Source organism: Malurus melanocephalus, unplaced genomic scaffold, assembly GCF_030028575.1.
Source record: "Malurus melanocephalus ecotype Western Australia unplaced genomic scaffold, MMel_1.1 scaffold_221, whole genome shotgun sequence".
Taxonomy (NCBI): domain Eukaryota; kingdom Metazoa; phylum Chordata; class Aves; order Passeriformes; family Maluridae; genus Malurus; species Malurus melanocephalus.
Window position 1 is genome coordinate 921,625 of NW_026623453.1, and position 25,281 is coordinate 946,905.

At 37.9% G+C, this 25,281-nt stretch overlaps 1 protein-coding gene across 1 annotated transcript in view; it reads right to left on the bottom strand.

Annotated features, from left to right (window-relative positions):
* Window positions 1-25,281, bottom strand: part of LOC130578296 (transcription initiation factor TFIID subunit 4-like) — a 102,333-nt gene that overhangs the window by 63,196 nt on the left and 13,856 nt on the right. The window contains exons 3-9 of the mRNA XM_057374272.1: window positions 21,153-21,284; window positions 20,304-20,531; window positions 19,339-19,461; window positions 17,580-17,669; window positions 15,540-15,797; window positions 6,080-6,185; window positions 1,830-1,944 (exon numbers count right to left, since the gene is read on the bottom strand). Coding sequence (XP_057230255.1) covers window positions 1,830-1,944; window positions 6,080-6,185; window positions 15,540-15,797; window positions 17,580-17,669; window positions 19,339-19,461; window positions 20,304-20,531; window positions 21,153-21,284 — 1,052 coding nt within the window. The remainder of the gene's footprint in view (window positions 1-1,829; window positions 1,945-6,079; window positions 6,186-15,539; window positions 15,798-17,579; window positions 17,670-19,338; window positions 19,462-20,303; window positions 20,532-21,152; window positions 21,285-25,281) is intronic.

A 25,281-nucleotide genomic window follows, 5' to 3' on the forward strand; every position in this document is an offset into this window, starting at 1 on the left:
AAATTTCTGTTTCTAGTGACCAACACTTAGCTCACAAAAGTGAAAAGCTCAAATAAGTTATTTTAAAGATAGCAGAATGTAAAATAATGAAACAAATATGCAATAATAGAACACTAAGGGCAAAATAAATTTATACATAACACAACTATTTTTCAAAATCCTTGCTTTGCTTTAGATGCCAGATGCCTTCTGGCKAAAAACACATTCTTCACACATGCTGGGAATGTTGAGGAAAACTAGTCAGCATTCAGAGGATTAATACAGATTTCCAGCTCTGTGCCTTTAGGCTTAATAGTCAGACATCTATTTGTCCTCAGGAGAGGTTAGGGGTTGAAATGCAAATATCCAAACAACTGAATTCTTTGTTAAGATATCAGGAAAAAGCTTGATCTTTGCTGCTGTTTAATAAATCCTTGCAATTTTATGAACATATTTAAATGCAGCTTTGTGTCTTRCTATTTTGAAGGAGAAAACAATGTAAGGAAACAAACACATTCATTCTGACTAAAATTTGTTCTCTAGAGGAAAAATGACATACACCCTTGACAGCTTATTTACCAAACTCACTAAAGATTTATTGATTTATCAATCAGTGCCTTGAGCATTTGCTTCTCCCCAAGGGAAAATTAACAATTCCAGCTAACCTAATATATTCTATGTATAAACTAAGTGAATGCAAGAATCAATCCTGGCACAGTTTACAACATCCAGTTTAAAAAATGCTGTCCCTTTTGGTATATGTAAAATTGAAAGCTATACTAACGAAGAATAAATGCTCATGTTGCTTACAAACATAAAAAATACTTATTAAGACAGTACAATTGAACCCAACAGACATTTTAATTCATTTAAATACTCAGTGGGAGGCAAAAGCATTGGAAAATAAAAAATTGAATGATTTTGCTTCTAGATTAATACTAAGTACAACCACTATTAGTTACAATACTGACATGCCTCAAAGCAGAGATATTTCAAAGAGCTACAAATTCKCTTTTACTTCACCTGGAAAAGCAAAAGCCTGAAAATTAATTAGTGGTTTGATGATTTCAGAGCAACACAAGAATCCCAGAAGATGAAAATTAAAATCTAGGAATAYTTCATAATTTAATAAAGAAAATACTATAACACAACTAAAATGTACACAAAAATGGTGTTAGCAAGRGGAAAATGCAGTAAACATTAGATTTGCTTTTCACTACAAAAAGTAAAAATATCCCAAATATATATAAATAAARATTTGGAGTAGTAAAGACCTGGAAGAGAGCAGCTCAGTGCATCACTGCTCCTGTGCTGAACCTTTGCAGCATCTGATTCCTGCAAGGACCCACAAAACACCCAACCTTTATCACCTAAGGAAGCTCAGCTGCAGCAAAGTCTTCCCTTTAAAACCAAGACCAACAATCTSCCCCCACAGTGATCCCCTCCCAGGCCCCTGGGATTATCCTCACAACCAGGACCTTCCCAGCAAGACACATTCCATGGGAGCAGCAGAATCCAATACAAAACACYGACCGCAGATTCTGTTAAACCCTCATGCACCTAATTCCATTTAGCAGAAGTTTTATTATAATCCACAGAATTTAGGTGTCTGCTAAACATTAAAATGTGCATTTAGAGAAAAATCCTCAAGATATGTCATGACCCCCTCCYTTTTTTTAAAACATAATTAAGTATGAAAAAGGCCATTCAATCCCAGGGAAAAGAAGACAGGAATTATTGTAAAAGACTGCCCTCTGGTGTTATGCCAATTCTAAATTCTGTTCTATATTTCAGATCCTCCCCAACCACTCCACTGCATTTTTTTGTTACTGTTTTTTGTTTTTTTTTACCTGAAAGAACCACCTCCAGGGTCATTCAGCTTGTTTTTCTGATTTGCAGAGACCTGAACACCAAAGCCCCCAGGACTTTTACTGGCTTGTATTGTTGGTGCCTTCCCTACTGTGCCTGAAAAACACCAAGCAATGTTATTATGAGCTGTCTTAGACAATTTACATCAAAGAACCTTCTGTCCAGGAACTAAATTTAACTGTCTGTAAATTGCAAACAAAGGAAGTTATTATTTTTAAAGATTACATGCTGAAGAATAACAATTTAAAATACAAAATGTATATTAACATTACAGTTTGTTCAATATTTACACAACAGTGAAGATTCAAAAATTGAAAACCATTGGCCATAAACAGCTATAATATTTATAATGGCTGTAAGTGTGTTTGCAATTGCCAGTAAACCACTTTTCTGGATAATCTGTACAGAATAAAGAAGCAGAATTCGAAATGTTCTTAATAYAAACACTTTAAGTCAGAGTCACTCAGGATATTAACTATACCTTTTACATTTTCTTTGTTGTTCTTTATTGCAGTGAAAAACATGTATTTCAGAGTAGAAAGCACTGCATTTATTTTAAAATGTTTTGCATTGCATATAAAAGAAAAAATATTATTGCCAAATTTGACACAACCCCCCATAAAGGTTATCTTTCCCTTCCTRTCTTGAAAACAATGATTAAAAAAAAATTCATGTCTGTATCTAGACTTTACAGGTCTTGAAGTACAAATAAAAATCTGGGCTTTCTAAATGAGCCCAAGTGTGGTGGATATTGGGTAAATTCAAGAGATCTGAATTCCTCTCTGACATTAAACTTTTGGAGTAAGCCCTCCTTGATTGCTTAAACACATTTACATGGGTTACATTTTGTGTTTCTTTTAATCCCACCTGTGTTTTGGCATGTAAAAATAACTCACGTGTCTACTTGATTTAAAAGATCTCACCTTTTTCTTGTATATCAYCCCCTTTAATTGAGCATTACAGACATAGTGTTTGAGATTTTAGGAAGGACATGAAGGTTGTTCCTGCAGCCCAATAATTCAATTGCACATAAATGGCAGGGGAAGGACCTTGGCAGAGTCACAGCATTTTTCTGTCATGGATTATCCATGACAGAAAAACCTAAAACACAACTATCCTAATAAATCCTTTTAAGAATGCTTYTTGGCTAATACAAAGGTGTTTGCTGTGAATGAGTCCTGCATTACTTTTTTTATTTTGAAGTCTTCATCAACTCCAACATCTGATCTTAAAGAGAAACTAATTTTATAGTGTTTGTTGAGTTCTTCATCTGTATAAATAAACTGTAATGTGGACTCTCAACATCAGTAAATACAAAACCAGATTTAGGACTTCAGCCTAAAGCCTGGGGAATAAAAATATTTTGTCATCGGAATATTCAAGGTCCGTGAGATGTCACAGACAGCATTAGTTCATGGACCAGACAATTCATTTATCTATTTCAGATGAACAAATGGAAAGGTTTTCTATTAAGTGAACTGGAAGGAAGGAAGGAAAGAAATAATACAATAACAAAAATTAGCAGATCTCTGCTTTGTACAATTATTAACTAGAAGATTAAAAATGTTAACCTTGAAAATCATTGCAATGATTTCAATTCATTCAATTAACCTTGAAAATCATTGCAATGGCAAGATTAAGGTAACAACACCACTCCTCCAAAATTAATAATCTATTTCTTTGGAATCAGTATCAATGCTTTGTTTTCTACTTTTGATTGAAAAACACCCCCAAAATTCAAAAGGGTACAGCAAGAGAGTAGTTAACTTCCTGGTCTCAGGAAAACAGTATGTCTGCACTGGATATGGGAGAATTAAATTTCACATTCATCCCCAGTGTAAGTAACTCTACTCCATGAATCTGGCAAAGCAAATGTAAGATTTGGGATGTCATTTAAGTTTTCTGGTTTAAATAGATCACAACTGTGCATGACTAAGAGTTAGACACAAAATATGCCTAAAACATCCACTTATATTATGGGSCAGAGCATATTTTGAAAATTAAAATCACCTGTGGGCCTAGATACTTCATGGGATTGGTAATGACATACAGAGTCTTTCACCACTGGATCCTTGCTTCAAATTTTAATTAGCATGATCTAGAAAAATAAGCCCAAATTTAGGAGCTTATAAATTCCTAGCTGTATTTCAGCACAGGTTAAATAACTGCAACAAACACTCTGGTTAATTGTTTTACTATTTGGCTCGATTCCTCCATCCTTAAGACAGAATTCACGTAATTATTATACTAGTAAGTGCTTTGGTAAAGGACTGTGAATTTTTCATGCAGTAAYGATGGTGTTGCTTCCACTGGCATGGAAGTAATTTTATTTATCTAAAAGTCCTTAAAGCCTGCCAGTTTTATCTAAACTACTGTTTTAAGAAGCATTACAGTCTGTTCACATGAATGTATTAAAGATACATTGCACTTGGAGATTCACTCCTGTCAAGGAGGGAAACAACGCACTTTATGGAGGTCAGCTCAGKTCTGGGGAAACTATCCTTAACAAATCACAGTCCACAAAATTATGCTGCTGTAATTTTTATTCAGACCATGTCCTATTCCAGTATATTATCTCCTTCTGCAGGAATATCTAGGTCAGAATAAAATATCATTACACTGGTGTTTACAGTACAAGATTTTAACAGTATATCAAAATGAAGCACTCTTGACAGTGCTGCCAGCACACAGGCAGACTGCTCCCTACATGTGTGCTGCTGGATGAGAGGTTGGGATGTTTTCTAAATGCCTAATCTTGCTTGTTTTGTCTTTGAAACAATATACTGGAGGTCTTAACCAAACCTGTAAATTGGAATAAGCTCACCAGAAAGTAGGACCTTGTAGAATTGGCTTTTATGAAACCACTATCTACCATAAGCCAAACTGTCAGTTAAGTTGCATTGCAATGGCTGATCAAAGGCTATAAAGARTGAACTCATATTCTGAACGTACTGTTTAAAGAAGGGATGCCAGTATCGTGCAGATTCTCAGCACACTGTTGACATTCACAACTTGGAGACTGAACAAGCAAAGAAATGAAATCACCTTCACTCTCAGACACATTAGTCAGAAGTGAAAGCTCATGCTATTGGATGCATGGACATGTTATAAACTCAGGACATGAGTATCAGTGCTATCAAATATACACGTTTTATGGTGAGCAAGTGTATTTCTTCCTAATTTAGCAAAACAGCCTACAGGATTACAGTGACAGCTTGGTCTCTGTGTCCATTTAACCTTTGAATTCTCCTAAGAGAACAGAACAAGCAAAACATCAACTGCTATTAAACATTTTTGATGCTTTTTTTTTTCCCAAGGAGAACAGAAATGACCAAGCAATGAAGTCAAGTAGGCAAYAATTGCTTTTATGAGCACTTAAACTAGTCTAATTCCTGATTCAGAACTGAAGATGACAAGCTCTGTATTCCATTACAAACCCTCAATCATRGAACTGCCCACATCCAATAAGATATTGTCACACATATTCAGGAAAAACAAAACCCAAGCCTAAGAGGTTCAGAGGTAGAAAGAAACAAATGGGCATTTATTAGGAAGCAAGGAGGCTTCAAGAATCCTCTCAAACAGTGGGAAGTATCAGCCAGCCATGAGTCCACCCACSTGTGCACAGACAGATGAGGAAGTTGTGGATAAACCACAGGCAGTGGCTGATCAGTGCATGGCATGCTGCTGTGGTCAGTCTCTGACCTCATCAAAAAGTAAACATCCTAACAGGAGTCACAGAAAACCAACTTGAGCCTTGAGGAATTTCTCTAGGGCTCCCACCTTGACCTCTGCAGCTGCACAGATGGGGACTATCATGTTCTGCTTCAGGAGTATGAATTAAAAGTAAKATGAATACACTAGGCTTCAGAAAAATGATTTTTTTTTTCTTTCTTTCTCTGGCCCAGAGTCACAGTTTAGGACAGTGAGAGCCAAGTTCCTGACCTGGTTTAGAACTTTCCATGAAAAACTGCTGAGTAAGGAGCTAAACATGCGAGAGTTTAGTCCTAAGGTTGTTTCAAAACATTTCACTGTATTGGTCTGAAACACCTTGAAACTGCATGAAAACATGCCATTCATGTTACCTCATCCTTCAGCCAGCATGAGGTAAAAAATCAATGTCAACAATGTTGCCAATGTCAACACTGTAAGTTTTTCCATGCCACTCGTTTGTAATGACAATGAAATTCATACAAAGGTAACAATCTCACTAAAACATTTAAACCCATACCTTGTGGTCTAATGGTCTGAGTTATTACCACTGGCATCCTAATCTGGGTAGTCTGGCAAGCAGGGGTTCGTTTCACAGTTTGAGCAGATGTTGACTGGATAATCTGCTATTATTAAAGAAAAGTATACTTATATTATACTCTTTATACACAAACACACACAACGTAAATACACTAATACCTGTAATTACCAAGATAAGCAYGTGGAACTCTAAAAGCACAACCAGCTGGTGACAAAAGTCATATTCATGTAATGCATGTGGTTGTGTGTGTGTGTATATACCTATTTTGCCATTATGCTTTTAAAAAGGAATCAAATCATATACGACACATATCATAAGTCACAACCTTCATAAAAAATACATTTCAAAGTCATAAGGTTAATATTAAAATTTAGACTTTTGTCTTCAGAAATTTTACTGGGAAGAAAAGCAGTTTTGTAGAAGAAAATGCTGCAATAATTGCAGTGGTATCTACCATCTAACATTAGGCCTTGCACTAAACATCTACGCTTTTTAAAGAAAACATACTAAAAATAAATTTTACATCATCTAAAATGTTATGGGCTCCAAAGTCAGATATAAACAAGAAAGTAAACCAAATTTTGTGGTGACCATATAGGATCAATCTTTTAAATATTAATTGGATATTCTCAAGGTTTCATTTACTACTAATTCAAGTTCTGAAGACCTTCCCCAAAACTAAACCTGGGTTATAAACTTAAAATTTGACCCATAAAAAACATCAAATAAAAAAAAAAAACAAAAAAAACACGTGCAAGGAGCAACATGCAAAATGTACATTTGTAAGATCAGGGACAAGGTAGTCACAGACATAATGAACAGAAGATTCACAAAGATGTGTGGATGCTGCAGAGCTGTAAAAAATCCATAAATAAACTGTGAAAATAAACCACTGGCAAATAGCTGTGAATAAGATTTCAACCACAACCCAGGCATGGCACCTCCAGCAGCCGCGTGCTCCTCACAGTCACAGTCACAGTCACAGTCAGAGCTGCTCCTCCCCATGCAGAAGGGACCCCCGAGCCTGCCCATGGGATGCAGCATTCCCAGCTGGAACCAGCCCCCCACTGCACCTCCCCACAACACCACTCCCACCAAGAGCAGCTCAACCATTCCACTGAGCTGGKCACAAAGAGCCACATCTCTGACTGCACAGCAACCTGGGGAGAAAAGGAAAGGAGAAACAGCATCTGCAAACGAGACRCAGAAGTAGAGAATGAAACTGCACCATTCACAGGAACCAGGGCTCCAAAACAGGAAGGGAGACAGGTGAAAACTACAAACAAGAAAAGAGTGATGAGGGACCTGTGATGTATTCTGGAAAACAACCCAAATAGGGCCATTCAGAAGTTACTAAACTGCATTTTGTACATCCTAAAATACAGAGARTTGAAAAGTTGTAAAAAACCTGTAGATGTAGAAGTATTAGCAATAACCACCTTGCAGAAAGAGAAAAGAGATAAAATATTAAGGATTCAGCTTCAATATGGACACTGAAGGAAAATTCAGCACTTGTATTAARCACAGAAATAGAGCAAATGGATATAAATTTACTTGGTCAAGACAGTGAGTGAATAGTCACACTCAGAGGGGAAAGAATAAAGTAGTACCATGCTTACAAACAGRAAAGAAACAGAGTTGATCAGTGAAAACAATAGAAAAAAGTTGAATTTAACTGCAGTTTGATGCACAAGAGACATATACAAGTGTGGTTTTAGTAAAAAGAATACTCCATGTGAAAAAAAACCCTACATCAGTAGGAAAAGAGGAATGTTGCCACTCTTACAATAATTCATTGGTAAGTTTTCAGAGAATAGTGAAGAAAAGCTGCTGTACCTTAAGGGGCTGGAAGCAAAGCCATAAAGATGTTTGGGACCTGGGGACACAATTACTACTGGTATTATAGTAATCAGCTGCAATTACATTGCTTTTTMTCTCTGTGAAGCAACTTCTACAGTTCAGAACCAAGTTCTGTTTCCCKTGATTAATATTTTCATGTGAATAACGTACATAATGAGCCACTGACACCATTAAAGACAGGACAATATTGAACTATTTCAGATGGTGTAAGAAATGGCACTGTTTTCTTTACTGTACAATACATTAAAAAACAGGTTTTTGGCAAGTACTGTACTAGGACTTCAATTTATGTCCAAGTGCTGACAGCATAGAAAATTATTGAGAGAGAAACTTTTCAAGGGGCAGAGACCAAATTTTTATCTTAAACTCCATACAGAAACCAATCAGCAAGAAGCATGTTCTCTCTCAAAGGAACAACTGCACCATACCTCAGAGTAGCATTTCACACTAAATCCCAGTATCTGTAGGGGACCTTTAAAAAATGTTTCAACACAGATGCAATCTCCAGATCTGGAAGTCATTCAGGAATTAACATTAGCAATTAGTTTCTGAAACAGAGTATGTAACTTCTCGACAGACAAATGAGGGACATAGTAAAAACTAATGAGTCAGAGAATTCTGCATTAAAATCTATATACTGTCTAAACCACACTTCATCAATYAAGGTAATTCAAACTTCTAATYGTCTTGCCTATATTCRCAACATCATAAACATTACTGTTAAGTCCTTAGCTTGGCCTGAAATTTGTAGACAATGAACAAGTGTAATAGCATGCCAATCTGGGAGATGATTAACTTAAATTCTTTCATATTTCCAACAGGCTAAAAATACACACAAGTGCACCCCATGTCATGTTATCTGTCTATATTCTGAATCAAAGCTGAATGCCACTGATCAGTTCGCAAACCCTATCCCAGACTGAGAGAGCAGACACAGGAGTGGATGTTTTGGGACACTGATGTTRTCAGGGACATTACTTCATTCAGCCTTCAGAAAAGGGGAGATCTTAGTGTTGTTTGCAATCACCTTTGGGAGGATGTAGAGAAGACAGAGCCAGACTCTCTCAGATGTACAGAACAGGAGGATGTAACACAAAAGACACAAGCCGGAATATTGGAAATTCCAATGTAATATAAGAAAAAAAATGACGAGGGTGGGCAAGCTCTGGAACAGACTGCCCAGAGAGGTTGTGTAAYTTCCTCTTGAAGACACTCAAAACATGACAGGTCACCTGGGAGACATCCTAACCTGCAAGCAGGAGACTGGACAAGACACCTTCAGAAGTCCTTTCCAACCTTTTACCATTATGCCCATRAACGCATAATCACAGATTTTATAAAAGTGCTCTGTCACAAAGGGTAACAAGACAGATTGTAAAAGTATTCAAGGCTTGCAGAAACTGTTCATCATTCCATCTCCACTGAAAAGGGAAGCATTTTTCATTGCTTCCACCTCTGAAGACAGCAAGCACAAAAACAGAACAACRAAGGCATGGAAAATACAAAGGACGGAATGTGATTTCCTCATTGCCTGGATTTGAGAGAGTTTGGAAAATGGTAAAATTACCAAACAAAATTATGATCAAGATAGTGTTGAGACAGCAAGTGCTGTCATATACCAGCTATTCCTCTTCAATTTATCTGTCAAAATCATGAGCTAGACTGCTGCACTTTGGAGCTCTTCAAGGAACACACTAAAGCAGCAAAGTCATGGCATTGCTTCTCCAAGTGCAATGCCTGAACAGTTATCTACATTTTTCTTCCATCTAATAACATTTTTCTGTAAAGTAAGATGTACATTCCTCACAATAGAAAGCATTTTCCCTCTCTTTTGATTTCATCTTTGCACTTCTCCCCTTGTCATCTCTCTCCACTGTTCCCACTGACTTTGATTGACCATTTGTCTGCTCTCCCAGACCAGCTCCTTCTCTCACCTCCCGTACATTGCAGATCCCACTCTGTCCTTTGCTGAAGTTGACATTATTTTCACAGGTGAAAAAAAGGATGTTTTTACAAAGGTGCTTCCATAAGACAGCAGATTCATGAAGACAAAAAATTATATATAACAATCACACTACTGATAACCAGAGTAACAAAGGGGTGACARCTGAAATACAAGGGTTTTTTTCTAAAGGTTTTCTTCAAAAAGCGTAGATTCAGTAACTCTGTTAGAATAAGGTAATGGTTCTCTCTGGTCCTGATYTCAAGCCAAAAGGTGATGATCATTTCGTGAYAGGTGTGAATCTTCTACTRTGTAAGTTATTACAGAGCAGAGAACAAATTACAGATGTGAACACAGACCAATAATTAACAACACAATTAACCAACAAATATGGACTGAGAAGGRATCCAGCCAAGGCACATAAAATGTACAGAAGCAGAAAGAGAACAGAAGTTATCAGTCTTTCTCATGCCTACACAAGATTACAAAATAAAATAAGAGCCACTATCTACAAACCACTGAAAGAAAAAGTCCTCTAGGACATTTAAATTAGAACTCATTGCTCAAGTTTCTGAGGACAAGGATTTTACAGCTCTCCTGGATCAGTGCTGATGCACAAGGTTCCAACCTTTACTTGCCTCCTTTTTACTTGACAAGGGCTGCAAAACCAGCCTGGCTCAATTCACATAAATCACCCTTTGCAACAAAAGCATCTGAATCAAAAACYACAATAAAAACAAAAACACAGTAAACAAGAGCTTCTGCAAAGAAATGAAAAATAAAAACAAATTTGAAAACTATATCCCTCACCAAGCATTTTTTTCTCTCAATTAGGTTAAATAAAAATATTATGGAAGGAAGAAACAAGACACTCGTAAACATATAGAATTCAGAATGGCTGTGGTCTGATATGACATTTATCTTCACTCATGAGTAAACACTTGCTAACTCACTTGTGGCTATGCCACTTGTGATTTATCAGTCTACTCACTCCTGAAGATAAATGTCATATCAAACCTCAGCTATCATGTAATCTGGCAGCATTAACTTACAATGTTCATGCTTTTATGGGCCTAGAACTCACATTTACCATTGCTTACCACACTGCAATAGTAGCAGCTACAGTTTTTCAATGGTGCCTTAAAATCTTCATAAGCARTTATTTTTCCTCCCAAATAAAACAAATTGATTTTTTAAAAACTCAGCACAAAATAATTAATCTAATGTGACAACAATATTATTCCATCGAGTATAGTTTTCAATAAAGCAATGACAAAAAATAAAACAGAAGCCATGAGATCGCTTGTCCCACCTGCTCCTCAATTTATTAAATAATTCTTCCTACAATGGTCAAATGRTCTATTTTTGAGTGTTTTCAATTAYGGCTTTTTCATCRCTGYTTTTGGGAGCCTGATCTACCATCTAACATTCTCTCTTACTTTATGGATATTTTGCCTTATATCCTATTTAAATCCTATTTCATTTAATTATATCTTGTTATTCATATTTACACCATCTTGGTCTGCTCCAAATAATGGCCTTTTATTCTCCCTTTCAATCAGTTTTTGACCAAGTTACGTCTGTACAATTCTCTTAAGCTTTTCTTTTAGGCTTTGCTTTTAAGCCTAGCCTTTTGTTAATGGTTTCCAAACAGCAATCAGTGACAATATTCTCCTTATTTTAAAGGTACAGCCCACAATATTCTGAAAATAAAGTCCATGATAACAAYTCAGAAAATCACTAGGTTGTGTTTCAAATAGGCACACAATAGGCATACAATTTGTAAAATATAGGCTTTGTTCCTGTTGATGGATCCCAGACATCAACTGCTCAACAGCCACTTAAATTTAAATTTTATTGCACACCAAATTCCAAGTCCGTAGCTAAATCTTTGTTAGTTCATTAATAGAAAATACTCCTTTTATAGGAACAGCCATCTATTACTCTTCCATTTCTAAGCTGCCATGCCGACAAGGCAAAAAGAAAATGATTTCCTAAAATTTCACTAAAATGTGTACAAATTACATTCAACCATGAACAGAAAAGTGTTGCCAGAAAAAGCTTCAGTAGAGAATTGAAAAGCCAAGTGGAACATCCCCACATAACATAATTCATATTCTGCTGTGGTATCTTATTTCCAAATTCCATTACTCTATCTCAGCTTCTGAGAGACTGCAACCACTGTGACAGTCCATGGAAAGTGTCAGTAAATGTTTGGGCAAATCCTGCTCTAAAGGACCTTAGAACATGGCAAAGCCTACCCTGTGGACACTGTGCCAAATCAGTGCAGCAATAACAGTGCAGATGTATTTCTATACATCCCTGCTAATCCTAGACCTGCATGAGTCTCTGTGCAGCTCTGTATATAATTAAATTTGTTTTAATTAAGATGGATCACTGATTTTCTTATTGGKTTTTTTTTATCACTCAAATTTAATACTTGGTTTTAACCTCCAGGAGTACTTTGTCCTCATAAAGCAGTCAGCGCCAACACAATATAGAAAGTGCTAATCCATCTCCATTACTCATCAATCTACTTTGAGGCTGAACACATTTAACCAAGAACATCTCTCTCATTCATACAGACTTCACCTGCTGTAACATCCAAAACAAGACAGGCAATACCTGCATATATAAGGCAACACAGAGCACATGGACTCTAAGAATGGCAATTTAGACAAACTTTGAACATTGCACTTAGAACAATTAAAAAAATTGATTACTGGCTTATCTAATTAGTGTCTCATCAATAAAAAATTARGCTAAGATTATTCCCCTTTTCTCTGCCTAGAAGTGGCACTAGCTCGCTTTATAAAGCATCATTTTTCATAGTTTGGAACATGATAGCRGTACTTTGCAAAACAGATAGGAAAAGCTCTCCTCTTTCATCTCCACTGACTGTACATTGCAAAGCCTTTGTGCGAGCAATGCTGCACTGACAGTGTGCACAGGATTTTCATGCTGTAAGATACCTCAGTGTAACTGGAGAAAGCATCACCACAGCTGATACCTCTGAAAAACAGAAAACTCAAAGGAGGGAACACCTAACAGACCCTCAACATTTGAAGGGAAACTGGACGATTGTAAACTGGCTGGTATGAACAGATCTATATTCTAAAACATGTTTGCCCTTCTGCAGCTGGACAGTTTGCAAAGCCAGCTGGAACTCTCTCCAATGAGCTTCTGGCTTGGAAAATCTGGAGCTCAGCCAGTTCCTCCATCAGTGCTGGGCACCCTCAGGCAAGCCAGCTGCAATCTTCCTCTTCCGGACAAGTCCAAGGCAAGATGGCCAGCAGCTCKTTCAGTGCTCTGATTTCAGGGAGCGTTGGGAGCTGTGACAGTGCGATCACTGTCACTACAAAAAAAATCAATACTTAGGAGCAGTTACTGGGGTGATATGGAACTGCTGCTGTGTTGTCTGCTTGGCACCTGAGCTAATGGTTGCTAAGATTTTTTTTTCATGCAGTAACTCTTACTGTCTCATGATGCTTTTGTCTGTATAGAGGGTATACTTTGAGGGTAATTAAGTGCCTGGTTAACGTAATGTTTGATTCTATTAACTAATGACTGACAATATTAAAGCAAATATGAAAAGACAGTTTCACARTAAAGGCAGTAAATTATGATTCTTAGTATCTTCTTCCTATGTATTTTCCACAAAAGGAGTATTATTAAGCACAGTTCTGCTCTGCTCAGTTTGTGACCTTTTGAAAATGTAGCAGTCATTTCACRTACCCAGTAAATGAAAATTCAGCCTTAGACCTGTGACCTCCTTATAGAAAGAAAATCAACTTCTCTTGATCATTAGATCAATCTCCACAATATTACTTGAGCAGCTTTCAGCCCTTCCTGTGACACAAGTATGTCATAAAAGCTCTTCACATAGTCTCTACTCAGGTTAACATCACAACTGCTCACTTTGAGTCCACTGACATGAGACAGAATGCACCTCTCACTGAAATTCAGCTTTATCCCAATCAGAAAATAATCCACCAAAACTATAATCAAAAAAGTAAGAATTCCTGTAGTCTTACCCATTTCTGTCCTACCTCAGTGTTTCTCCAAAGGTAGGGTGCAGCCTGCCTACTGGGCACAGGGGCACTCAAGATGGGCTGCACAACACTGGAAAAAGCCATGTTACATGGCAGTAGGTTACTCTTCAGACTGGGGCATGAGATAATGCCAGACTTACTGGCCATGGACATTTCTMCTCATAAGCAATCTGTCAGCTGCTGCCAGAAATTTGCTTACCCTGGGACAGGTAAGGACCCTTCCTGCCTGTAAGCATCCCCAGTTCCTGCACTTCTACCTAGAAGAGCCAAAGCTATTGTCCATTCAGCCATGGACAAGCAGAGCTGCCACAAAAAGTGAGGAACACTTTATTAATGAATAAAACAATGCAGACAGGGTGGAGAGAAGCCATCTCGGAAGAAGAAAGAATGCAAGTGGCTGGACTTGCACCAAAGCAGCTGATCTGAAGCGAGAAACACCCAACTGTCTCGCGTGTATTATAACAGCCAGAGTCAGAAATCTAAGCAGCCAAGATGTTCTTACACATTAAAACTGTGCTCACTAAAGGATTATAAAATTCTACTAATTTAATTTTAAAGTTAGTCATTTAACCACTAGAAAGTGTTGATAAGGCTCAAGACACAGCTCAAGTGTTTTCAGACTGTGCAYTGCTACTTTTAAATTAAAGCAAAATAAATATTCTCTCTCCACACACCTCACAAATTATTTATAAGCTATATAGAGCCTATAAACTAAAAGACAGACCACTGTAATGTTTTGCATTATCACATGCATTTCTCAGCCTTGAGAATATAAATTTTTACCAACTTGATACAGGTTCTAGAACATGTCTGAAGGATTTTGAAACCTAAGTGAACTACTTTACTCACACATGCAGAGAAACTAAGACAAGGACTCTCACAAAGGGTGGTAATGCCTGTAAAAACTCCAGGCCTTGTAAAAATCCTTAACATCCCTTAACTACAAGTGCAAACACACACAAAAGATCCTGTGTAACAGCAGCAKGAAGTCCCCATGTTCTCAGTGACTACCTGGCTGTACAGCTGTCTTACTGACAGTGTCTCAGAACTCAATAGATCTAAACCCATAATAGTCTACCATGCACAAMAAAGATACAGTTCAGTGAGTAACAGAGAATGGCATTATTTCTAAACAAAACATCCTGGTACAGCACAGCTATTCTCTCCAAGACTTTACACAACTATGTRTAAAAGAGTTTAAAATAAGAGAGTTAATTTTAATGCAGACTAATCCAAGCAAAGCAGCATACCTAATGACATACTCAACATTATACTCTTGCCTGTAAATCCTGGAAAGCTTTCTGTTCTACATTTGTAATTCCCTCAACTTCCACTCTGCTCACACAACAATCACTGTATTGCAGACAAAAAAGCCAAGAGTRCACTTCCTTAAATTTATGTTAACAATCTTACCTAAAGTAATGGTTGAGCATATATGTGAAATGACAGAAAATGAGGTACTACTACRTATCACAGAATATGATACAAACATGAAAGAATTTTCCCAAAAAAGCTGCAACAAAAGTGACACTGGAAACTGCTACAYAGTTCAGTAAGAAATTCTCTTTTATACTACAGTACCTACCAGTTGAGAACTCTGATTTGACTGTACCACCTTAACCTGAGGAGGCTGCACTGTATTTGATACAGACACTGTGCAAATGTTGTTTGGTTGCCTTATTCCTATTGTCTGCGTCGTGACAACAGAGGAAATGCTTCCCGAGGCAGATTGAGGTATAACTTGCGAGAGCTTGGTTTGTTGGAGTGACTGCTGAGACGGCTGTCCTTGCAAAACCAAATGTTGACTATTCAGTAAAGATTGTCTCAGTGCAGGTAGACTTTTCTAAAAACAGAAGAAAGTTCATGAAATATGAAACTTAGCAGATTGACAAAAAGTATTTTGAAATTTTCTGTAAACATAATAAAAAGAATGCAACTTTTTTTTTCACTTTTACTAACTGCCTATTCATCCAACAGAAGTAAGATTGAACATATTTTCCAAGAGAAAGTTCAGTTTACATTTTTAGTAAGCTTTCMATTTGGATTTAGCAACCTGCAGATTTTCATGTGCCCTTACTTCCACTGTAGCAGTAGAATGTAACAATCTTCTTCTCACAACCATCTAGAACTTGTAGCGCAGGTCTTTGGAAGGGCAAGAAATGGAAGCAGGAAAGGCAGAACCATAGAACARCCCTACTCCCACTGCATGCCAGAAGCAGCAAGCTGAACCACTTTACTCCTCCTGACACACCTCCAGAACCCACAACCAGGTGACTTCACTGTCAATCCCCTACAGCAGTAGCTGTTTATGGTATTATTTCTGAAGTCATGTATTGTGACTGGATTAGAAAAGTGTACTATTGTATGCTCCACGTTCACACCACTTCAACAAAAAATGCTTCCAAAAGGCTCTACTGTTCTTTCGTGAACAAWTTTTTTAYTTTTTAAGTGGCAGAAGTGTTCTTTTGAATTGCATCCTCCGGGCAGCTTAGAATGCAACAACGTTTAGCTCAAGTTACAGTTCTTTCTAAACTTCTAATATTGATTTAAAAACTTAATGCCTGTTGCCCAAAAAGGACTTCAAAGAAAGAAAATAAATCAAAACTTATCGTGATGCTAGAAAAGCCACAAACAAGAGTTAATGACAACTTGAAGAAACAGAAGCAGAAAGTTCTCAAGCAAAGTTACAGGAAGAGAGAGGAAATCTGCCCCAAACAGAAGTTTTGATCTAGACAGAAAATGCTTTTAAAACGATATTTGTGGTTTTATTGGGACTTAAACATGCTTTGTATGTTTGYAAATAATCCTACATATGGAAGTTACTGTAGCTAATTTTCAGAACCAATGAAAAGTTAAATTTACCCCATATACACCGACTTAGGACCCAACAATAAATCTATCTGGTATCACATCAGAAATTCTGCTGTTGATCAGTTCCATGTTACAAGGAGGATTATGAACACCTGTATCCAGTGCAGTTTTCATAATCAGTGTTACACGTGGATGGAATGTTATCAATGACGCAAACACAGATTAGAAAAACAATATGGAAACAGTGTATCAAATTACTTGAAGCATGCTACAGAAATAACTTGGGACACTTTGAAATGTCAATGTTCTTCTTCACAAAAAACTACCACAGGAAACTGTATCTATTATAAAAGTAAAGGCTCACTACAGAATTGCCAATGGATAGTTTCCAAACTAGGGAGGAACTGGGTTTTTTTAATCTAATTACTGCAAAGTTCTAGATCAGGGCTACTCGAGCAGAAAACTCCAGAGCAGCGTGGGACAACAAATACATTTCCTTAAAAGTCAGCCAAGCTCCARAACACAGGGGGTCACCCTTCTGTAGGAAAACCCTATTTCTCACCACTGTCCCAGGCTGTGGAGCAGCCCAGAGCCACACAAACCGTGAGCAGCACCTGCCTGGCCTGAAACAGGTGGAGCCTGCCCGGGACTTCCAGCCAAGGAAATCCCAGCAGAAATGGGCACATTCAGAAGTAACAGAAGGGTAGTTCTGCTCTGGACCACTGAAGATARTACCACTCTAAAAGGATATTCTAAGACTCAGTGTAATGAAATTTGCMCTGAAATAAATTTATCCAAACCATATTCACATTACCTTAAGGAAAGGTACAAGATACGGCTGAGGAGATGATTTGAGTTCTGTTTGAAGGCGGCCTGTAAATTCTTCTGGATCAATCTTTGCATCCTTCAGGGGAAAGAAAAAAAAAGCATCAACAACTCAGCTCAGTTGTTTGGTTGCCTCTTTCCCAGCTAATATATACACATATCTCTGCAGCTAAATAGGCTGCCACATCAAGAATGTTGAGAGCTCAAGTCCCTTCACTGCCCTCTGAGATCCTTCTGTCTAGCACTTATTCAAATATGTAACATGCCACTCACAATTCTGAGAATTCCCTTGGAGATGCACAATTTAAATCAAAACAAGGCCCCAGAAACATTCAGGTCTCTTTTGGGACTCCATTCTCTTGCTAACATTTACACAGTGATTTCTTTTTTAAAATTAAAAGAAATCAGCAAAAGGCTGTTGAAGTAACCTTACAAATCATTACAAAATTTCTSAGCTTTTACAGTAATTCCAAAACCAATTCTGATGGTACAATTTAACTTGTAGAATGTGAATATATAAACTGTATATATAAAGCACAGGCACATATAAAAAGCATGCTTTTAAATAGATATAAAATTTTCTCCTGTATGGATTAGTATGTATATTAATAAAATATACACTTACAATGGTATCAAATACATAATCAGTCATTTATTTAGTTATTATTATTTAGTTAATTCAAGAGAACTCTAACTTAGGTGCATTTTATGATACTTCTAAATATCTTAACTATCATACCTACCATTAGTTACAAGTCCAGCTTGTAATAAAAACATTAATTAACCTGACTGATACAGAACAAGAGAAAAAGCAAACCAAAACAAAGCTTCAATAAATACATTGTATATGTGTGTCACTACTTTGTTTAAAATACTGTAAGCAGTTACCTTTAGATATTTACTCTTTTCAAGTTTGCAAAAGTTCAAACAAGTTTTTACTGGAACCTCTGAAGGGGATAGTTGAATGGCTCACACTTGAAAACAGTCTTAGGCTTGTCTAAACACAGGCTTCTCTGGCAATGAACTCAAAGAAATGTATAGCAACTACATTGAAATCCAAGTTCTTCACAGACTATATGACATTGCTTTCGAGAAGCTTGACTGCTTTCCCAGCTCTGCAGTAACATCTGTCTGCAGTTTATTATACAGCTCACTGCAACAGCTGTTCACTGCAGACTGCAGCCAGGGCAGCCTTTCCTGGGCCCAAGGATTCCATCTGACACAGCTTGGTCTCTGGAGATTCCCAGCTCACAAAGGCTCCAAGCAGGGGCACCTGTCTGCAGAGCAGCTGACAATCAGCAGCTCAGGAAAATACTTTGTGTTCAGTCCTAGAAACTCTAAACCACATTGTGAAGGAATCTATCTACATTTGTTTGTGCTTACAACAAGCAAAGAGCTTCTTGTTTCAGAAAAGACGAGAGTTTGGAGGAAAAGAAACTTCATGAATCCTCAAGGAAAAATCTTGTATTTTACTGTTTTACTAAATGAACAATCAAAATATTACCCATCAAAACAAGAGTGGCTTTGACAACACCTACTTAATACCTTGTTGCATTTCCCCTTCCAAAAACCAAGAGAAACTGCCTTTAACAGATTTTTTAACATATGTAACATACTGAATATTGCATTTTCAGGTAGCCAAACTCCTTTCACTTCCATGACAATACAATTGTTARTATCAAAGCAATCGTTTTCAGCATCCATAAATAACAAGCCTAATAGATAACAGACAAAATAAAAGTATTTACCAACAAATCTTGAACCAGAGCTTTCACATTGCGGGACGTTTCTGGAGATGGCGAATTATGAGAAGCAAGTTTTATAAGGGTAGCTAAAAAGTTTTTGCATTTTTTCACATTTTCTTGCATTTCCTGCAAAAGCCAAAGAAAACAACTATCAGCTCCATGCYATTTTTCCATCACAATCAATGCATGCTCTGATCACTACAAATAAGGAAAATGATGAAATTTATCCAATTTGGACAGGATATATGACATACATCTGCAGCTGCTTTGCTGTTACTGATTGCTACCTGAGACTTTCTTCTCGTCTTTATGTAACTGAACATCATAGCTTGCATTTAAAAATGAAAAAAATCAATGAAAGAAATATATTTTATATTTTACAGTCTGCTTTGGTACAAATAACCTTAAATATGATAAGTAACACAATAATTTGCTGGAGATGCATTCCTTTTTGAGATGCCCCATACACAATGTAGAAACCTTCTCCAAGCTATCTTAATTTGTTAGATTATTGATTCAGTATGATTTTGTACGAAGTAGCTAGAGCAGGAAAATCAAATTAGAAGTCTCCAAACATCATCATATCTAATCTTTGTTTCATTAGTAGTAAAACAAGCTGTTATTTTTATGTGCTCCAAGAAACAGAAAGGCCACACTTGAGTGTAACCACAGTTCTGAGGCCCAGCAACAGCCAATAATGAAGTGCACAGACTGAAGGCTTGAGCTTTGTCTGCAGGAACAGAACGGTTCTGTCACCAGTGACACACCCACAACAGGAGGGGCAAAGTTGACCACAGTGCTCTTTGTCCTGCTCACAATTCAGYTCCACCCAGGGGCAGGGCTTTGCTGTTTGTCAGGTATTTGTTCCATCAGGGGGTACATGTTTGCATGAACAAAAAGTGTCTGCACAGACCCGAGAAGCTCCTGCAGCACCAAGGGAACCRTATTTCCCGTATTTTCCAACTTGCCTGTGACACAACTGTAGTTCCAGGCACAGGAGAGCTGGGGATGACCAGGGGCTGTGCTGGGACCTGCACGGCCGTGTGAGGGGGCAGCGGCAGCCGGGGCTGCCCGGGGGGCTGGCCGGAGCCTTGGCTCTGACCTCCCGCCACCACTGCCGCCTGCTGAGGAGCTGAACTTCCACTTGCTACTGTTGTCTTGAACAAATTCTGAGCACTCGTTGTAGCTACTGACACCTGTTAAAATTTCATATTAAAAAAACATATTTTAAAAAAATCTTCTTTTAGTTCTTTTACTCAACCATCATATTCTTGAAAGGAAAAACTTTCCTTCCAGTGACAGCACACACCACAGCTCCCAACAGGGACAAAACCAGCACAGCACGTCCACTGATGCAATAGYATTTATCACTCCAGCTGATGTGAGCTTTTTCTTTAAAGAAAATTAACTACCCTCAAACTTGTTACCATCCAAGAAACAGTAGAAAATAACATCTAGGCTGTCATTCATCACCTGCATAACTCAGTCTGACCACACATTCATTGTTAATTTCTGGAACTATGTTTGCAATAAAAGGAARGATATGAACATTAAAATTCACTTTCCAAAAAAAACAGGTAAATCTTAAAATTATAGAATGGTTCGGGGTTGGAAAGGAACTTGTTGGAAAGAACACCTCCCACTATCCCAGGGTGCTCCAAGCCCTGTCCATCCTGGCCTTGGGCMCTCCCAGGGATCCAGGGGCTTCTCTGGGCACCCTGTGCCAGGACCTCCCCACCCTCCCAGAGAACCATTCCTCCAGTACATCTGCCTTAAATCTCAGAGAATTTAACCCCCCAGACCCCAGTCCGGCTCACCACGGCGTGGGACAGCACAGCCCCTCCAGGCAGCGTGGCTGTGGCGCTGGCGGGGGCCGCTGTCGATGGCACCACCTTGGCTTGCACCGGCAGCCCCAGGCGCACGCCAGATGTGGCCACCGGCGATGGCTGCTGACAAAGGACAAACAAGCATTTCATTGGTTTCCTCCTTAGTAACTCGATCTCCAACGGTTTTTTATAACAGTGATATCAAGAATAATCATAATTAATAATGCAAAAAGAGTCAAACCTAGTAATGTGCTTATATACATATATATATATATATATAGATAGATAGATATAGATATTCACAAATACTAGAAAAATTAGCTTTCTCATGTTCAGTGACAGGTTTGCAATACTTCTCCTAAAAGTTATTACTTGTACAGCTACATGGAAAAGATTAGAAAAAACAAATGTGACCTGAAAAAAAAATTGACATTACATTGATGCATTAATTCAGTTGTAATAGTTACRTGTCAGCATTCATCAATATTTGAATTTATCACTGCCAGTAACCCATATTGGTCYTCTTGGACTGATCTGTTACTGTTACTCTGTTACCAATCCTCTTACTGATCTGTTCTAGTGTTTTTTTCCTTAAGAAAATTAATACGGACAGAAAATTTAGAAGGCAGAAAAATASTCTTAAAATAATTTCAGATTGAATTCCACAGAAACTAAGTTGAGCACAAGTGAAGTCTAAGCATGGGGAGGAAGYTTYGCYRTAGAACACAAGCTCTGTGCCCAGAYAGCAACTGCAATGGGAAGTGCAGACAAAGGAAAATGTCTGACCTACAGCCTTTCAGTCAGCAGCATTTTSTACAGCCCAGGAAATTTATCTCATTCAGCAAACACATTACTTSTTTTGTGATTTACTTTCATTGCAAAACTGAAATCTCTTGCCATCATACAAGAGGACAAGGTTTAGGAACTAAAAAACATCTCTAGGAAAGTTGTTATTTAATTCTGCAGGAAAGAAAATACCATTATAAAAGRAATACATCACACAATACGGCAATGATGACAAAATGAGAACCACTCATTACTGAAAATGAAGGCCACACTGGTGTCTCATAACTTGCATTTATTAAGATTTGCATTCACACACTTGGAAAAGACAAATTTTCTAAGTGGATGGAGTAATAAATCACAGCTGATGTTTMTCAGAAGATAAAACTAATTTTCCTTGATTTACATTTTCATTTATATGTCTCTAAAATTCATATTTTTATAAAGAATTGCATATTTTAGATTCTTACATTGTCTTTTAAACCTACATAAAATATTTCTTCAAAGAACATCCAGTGAACTCCAAGGTATCTCCAAAAGGAACAGAAGCCCAGGCAGGCATTTCAAAGCCCCAAGCATTCCTTACAAATCAGTCCAGCAACATCATCTACTGGATATCAATCTTCTGTACTTGGGGGAAAAAAAGGAGGAAAGAAAACAAATCAAATAAATCTACCTGACATCTGAACAAACCCCCTTTTTTTTGTTTGTACAGCTTTCAAGATTTTTAAAATCTTGACTAGGGAGGCCTTCCATCCTGAGGCAGCCTAAAACAATAAACAGCATAATCACGAAGAGGTAGAATTGACTGGTTTTTTGGAAGGAACATACAAGCTTTTTCTGTTTTAAATATCCTACACCTCTTTTCTCCATTATAAAAATGACCAATTGTTTTAATTTTAAAGTGCTGGTTGAATGAGATTGTATCTACCTGATGAGTGTTTGCATTTAAAACATAAATCCTGTGAATCTTGTTCACTTGCTTATAATCAGTTTCCAGCCTTAAAACACAGCATGCCTGTGATATCTGCCCTCTTATCAGCCCATGCTTCCAGARGGGAGGATTTAGGGAACAAACAGATAACCAGGGGCACTTCTGGCAGCCACTTGGCTCCAGGCAAGATCTGCAGCCAGAAATCCACAAATAGTGAGACTCTAAGCTAGAGAATATTTCTCAGCTAATAAATACCCACAGGAACAAATTTGAAAATAAAACTGCTCATAATTAAAATATAAATTTTCAGTACCATTATATTAYCCAACTAAGAATGTGTTCCAATGTGCCAGACCTCAGCAACAAACTGTGAACCCTGAAGACTAAATTCACTCTTGGTTTCAAAAATCAATAGTGACAAAAGCCTTTGATAGAAAATGGCAGTAAAATCTACTAATGTGTTGGTATGAAGAACAAACCTCACCACCAGAGAACTGCAAACAAAGTAATACAGTGGTTTTACTACTGTGGTTCCAAAACTCAGACAGATTAGAAAGGTAAGTGTGAAACGAGGGGATGAGAAACATAACAAGGAACTAGCCTGGAGAAATTCTTAAATATCATGGAAATTATCCTCAAATGACAGCTACAAGTTGCCAGAAGACACTCTAAGGATTCCCAACACAAATACTTCAAGTAAAAATTACTTAGAAACAAAAAGCTGTGTTTTCTATGGAAGAAAACTTGTAAACAGATCTCATGAGAAATATGTCAAAAACAAAACAAAAATTATCAACATAGTTTAAAACAAAAAATAATAATCCAATGTGTCAAGTTCCTATGGGAAGAATCTCAAGTAATTTATGATGTTCCTGAAAGAAAAACCACTGAGGTTTAGTATGATGCTATTAAATTCTGAATTACCAGGAGAGTTAGAAAGACATTTCCAAATGTAACTATTAACTTTTTTTTGAGATAAATCAAATGTTTTTACATTCTCTAAACACAAAGAAGTAACGCTGAGGAGCTTTTTGCCCTGTACTCAGATATTAAGAGGCAGAAACTAAACCATGAATAACTACAGTAAATAATCTGCTACTGACACCCATGGGACGCTGGAGGGTGCATCTGCACTGACCTGAGCTGCCCACGCTGCTCAGGATGGGGGAGCACAGCAAAGGCTACTGAGGGAAGCAGGATTTCAGAAGGGACAGCCTGGGGGGGTCCCAAGGTTTGTTCTGCCTGCYCCAGTCACACAGGGAATGCAGGTGAGTCCAGTTTCAGGGTGCAGTGAGCCGCTCTCACACAGGCCCTCAAGAGAGTTTYAGAATTGTTCACAGGAAAGAAATACTCTGGGTCCTGTAAATTCTCTCCCTAAAAAAGATCTCCACTRTCTGTCTCCCCAGAGCTCTGGGCACAGGAACAGAGAGGCAAAGCTCGGGAGAGAATGCACYGAATCTGCTGTGCACAAACAAGCTGCCTCTGTATGGCAAGGAATACACAAGGCTGCATCTGAAAAAATAACTCACTTGAATATGGAGTAAACAGTCAAAAATCAAGGATTATCTGTCACTGTCAAGGCAGGACTGCACCAATGTGAGAGACTGAATTACATATTCACAGCTTTATCAAATGAAGACAACTTAAACTGCCACAGGTCAGTGTGTAAATCCTTGGGAACAGGATTGTGATCAACTTGTATTTTGTATTATAGAAYCACCCCTTGACCAATGYTCCAGGAACCAGCAGCACAGGCTMTGCACTACAGACCAGCAGAGCTCACTTCTCACAAKGAATTTCCAGATATTTTTCATGATCATTCCTGTCAATAAACATGGCCACTATCAACCACACAAGGAAGAAWATACCCCAACAGCATTTGAACAAACACTAACACAAAAGCAGGGCCAAGTTTTTCACAATACACATGACACTTTTTGATACCTTCCAATACACGGCTTCACTCAGTGTTATGCAAAATTCAGTTCGAATATGATCTTTAAGCTTAGATTTAAATTTGCAAAACCTGAAATAAAATTCAATTTTATTTCTAATCATTAATCTAGAAGACTTCTTATAAACACAAGACCATGCTTGGATGCCATCTGAGATGTCTCAAACAATCAAAGACAATGCTCAAAAATGAGAAAACTGAAGTGAAGGGATCACAGACACGGGCTGAAGCATAAGCTAAAGGTCAAATCTGGGTGCTCACTTGATCTGGGCTGGCATGGCCAGGGTTTGGTGGTGGGGTAGCTTCTGTAAGAAGCAGCCAGAAACTTCCCCTGTGTCTGGCGGAGCCAATTCCAGGCAACTCCAGCACGGACCCACCCCTGGCCAAGGCTGGTCCCATCCATGACAGTGGCAGCAGCTCCTGCAGGACTGACTGCACCCCATGGAAGG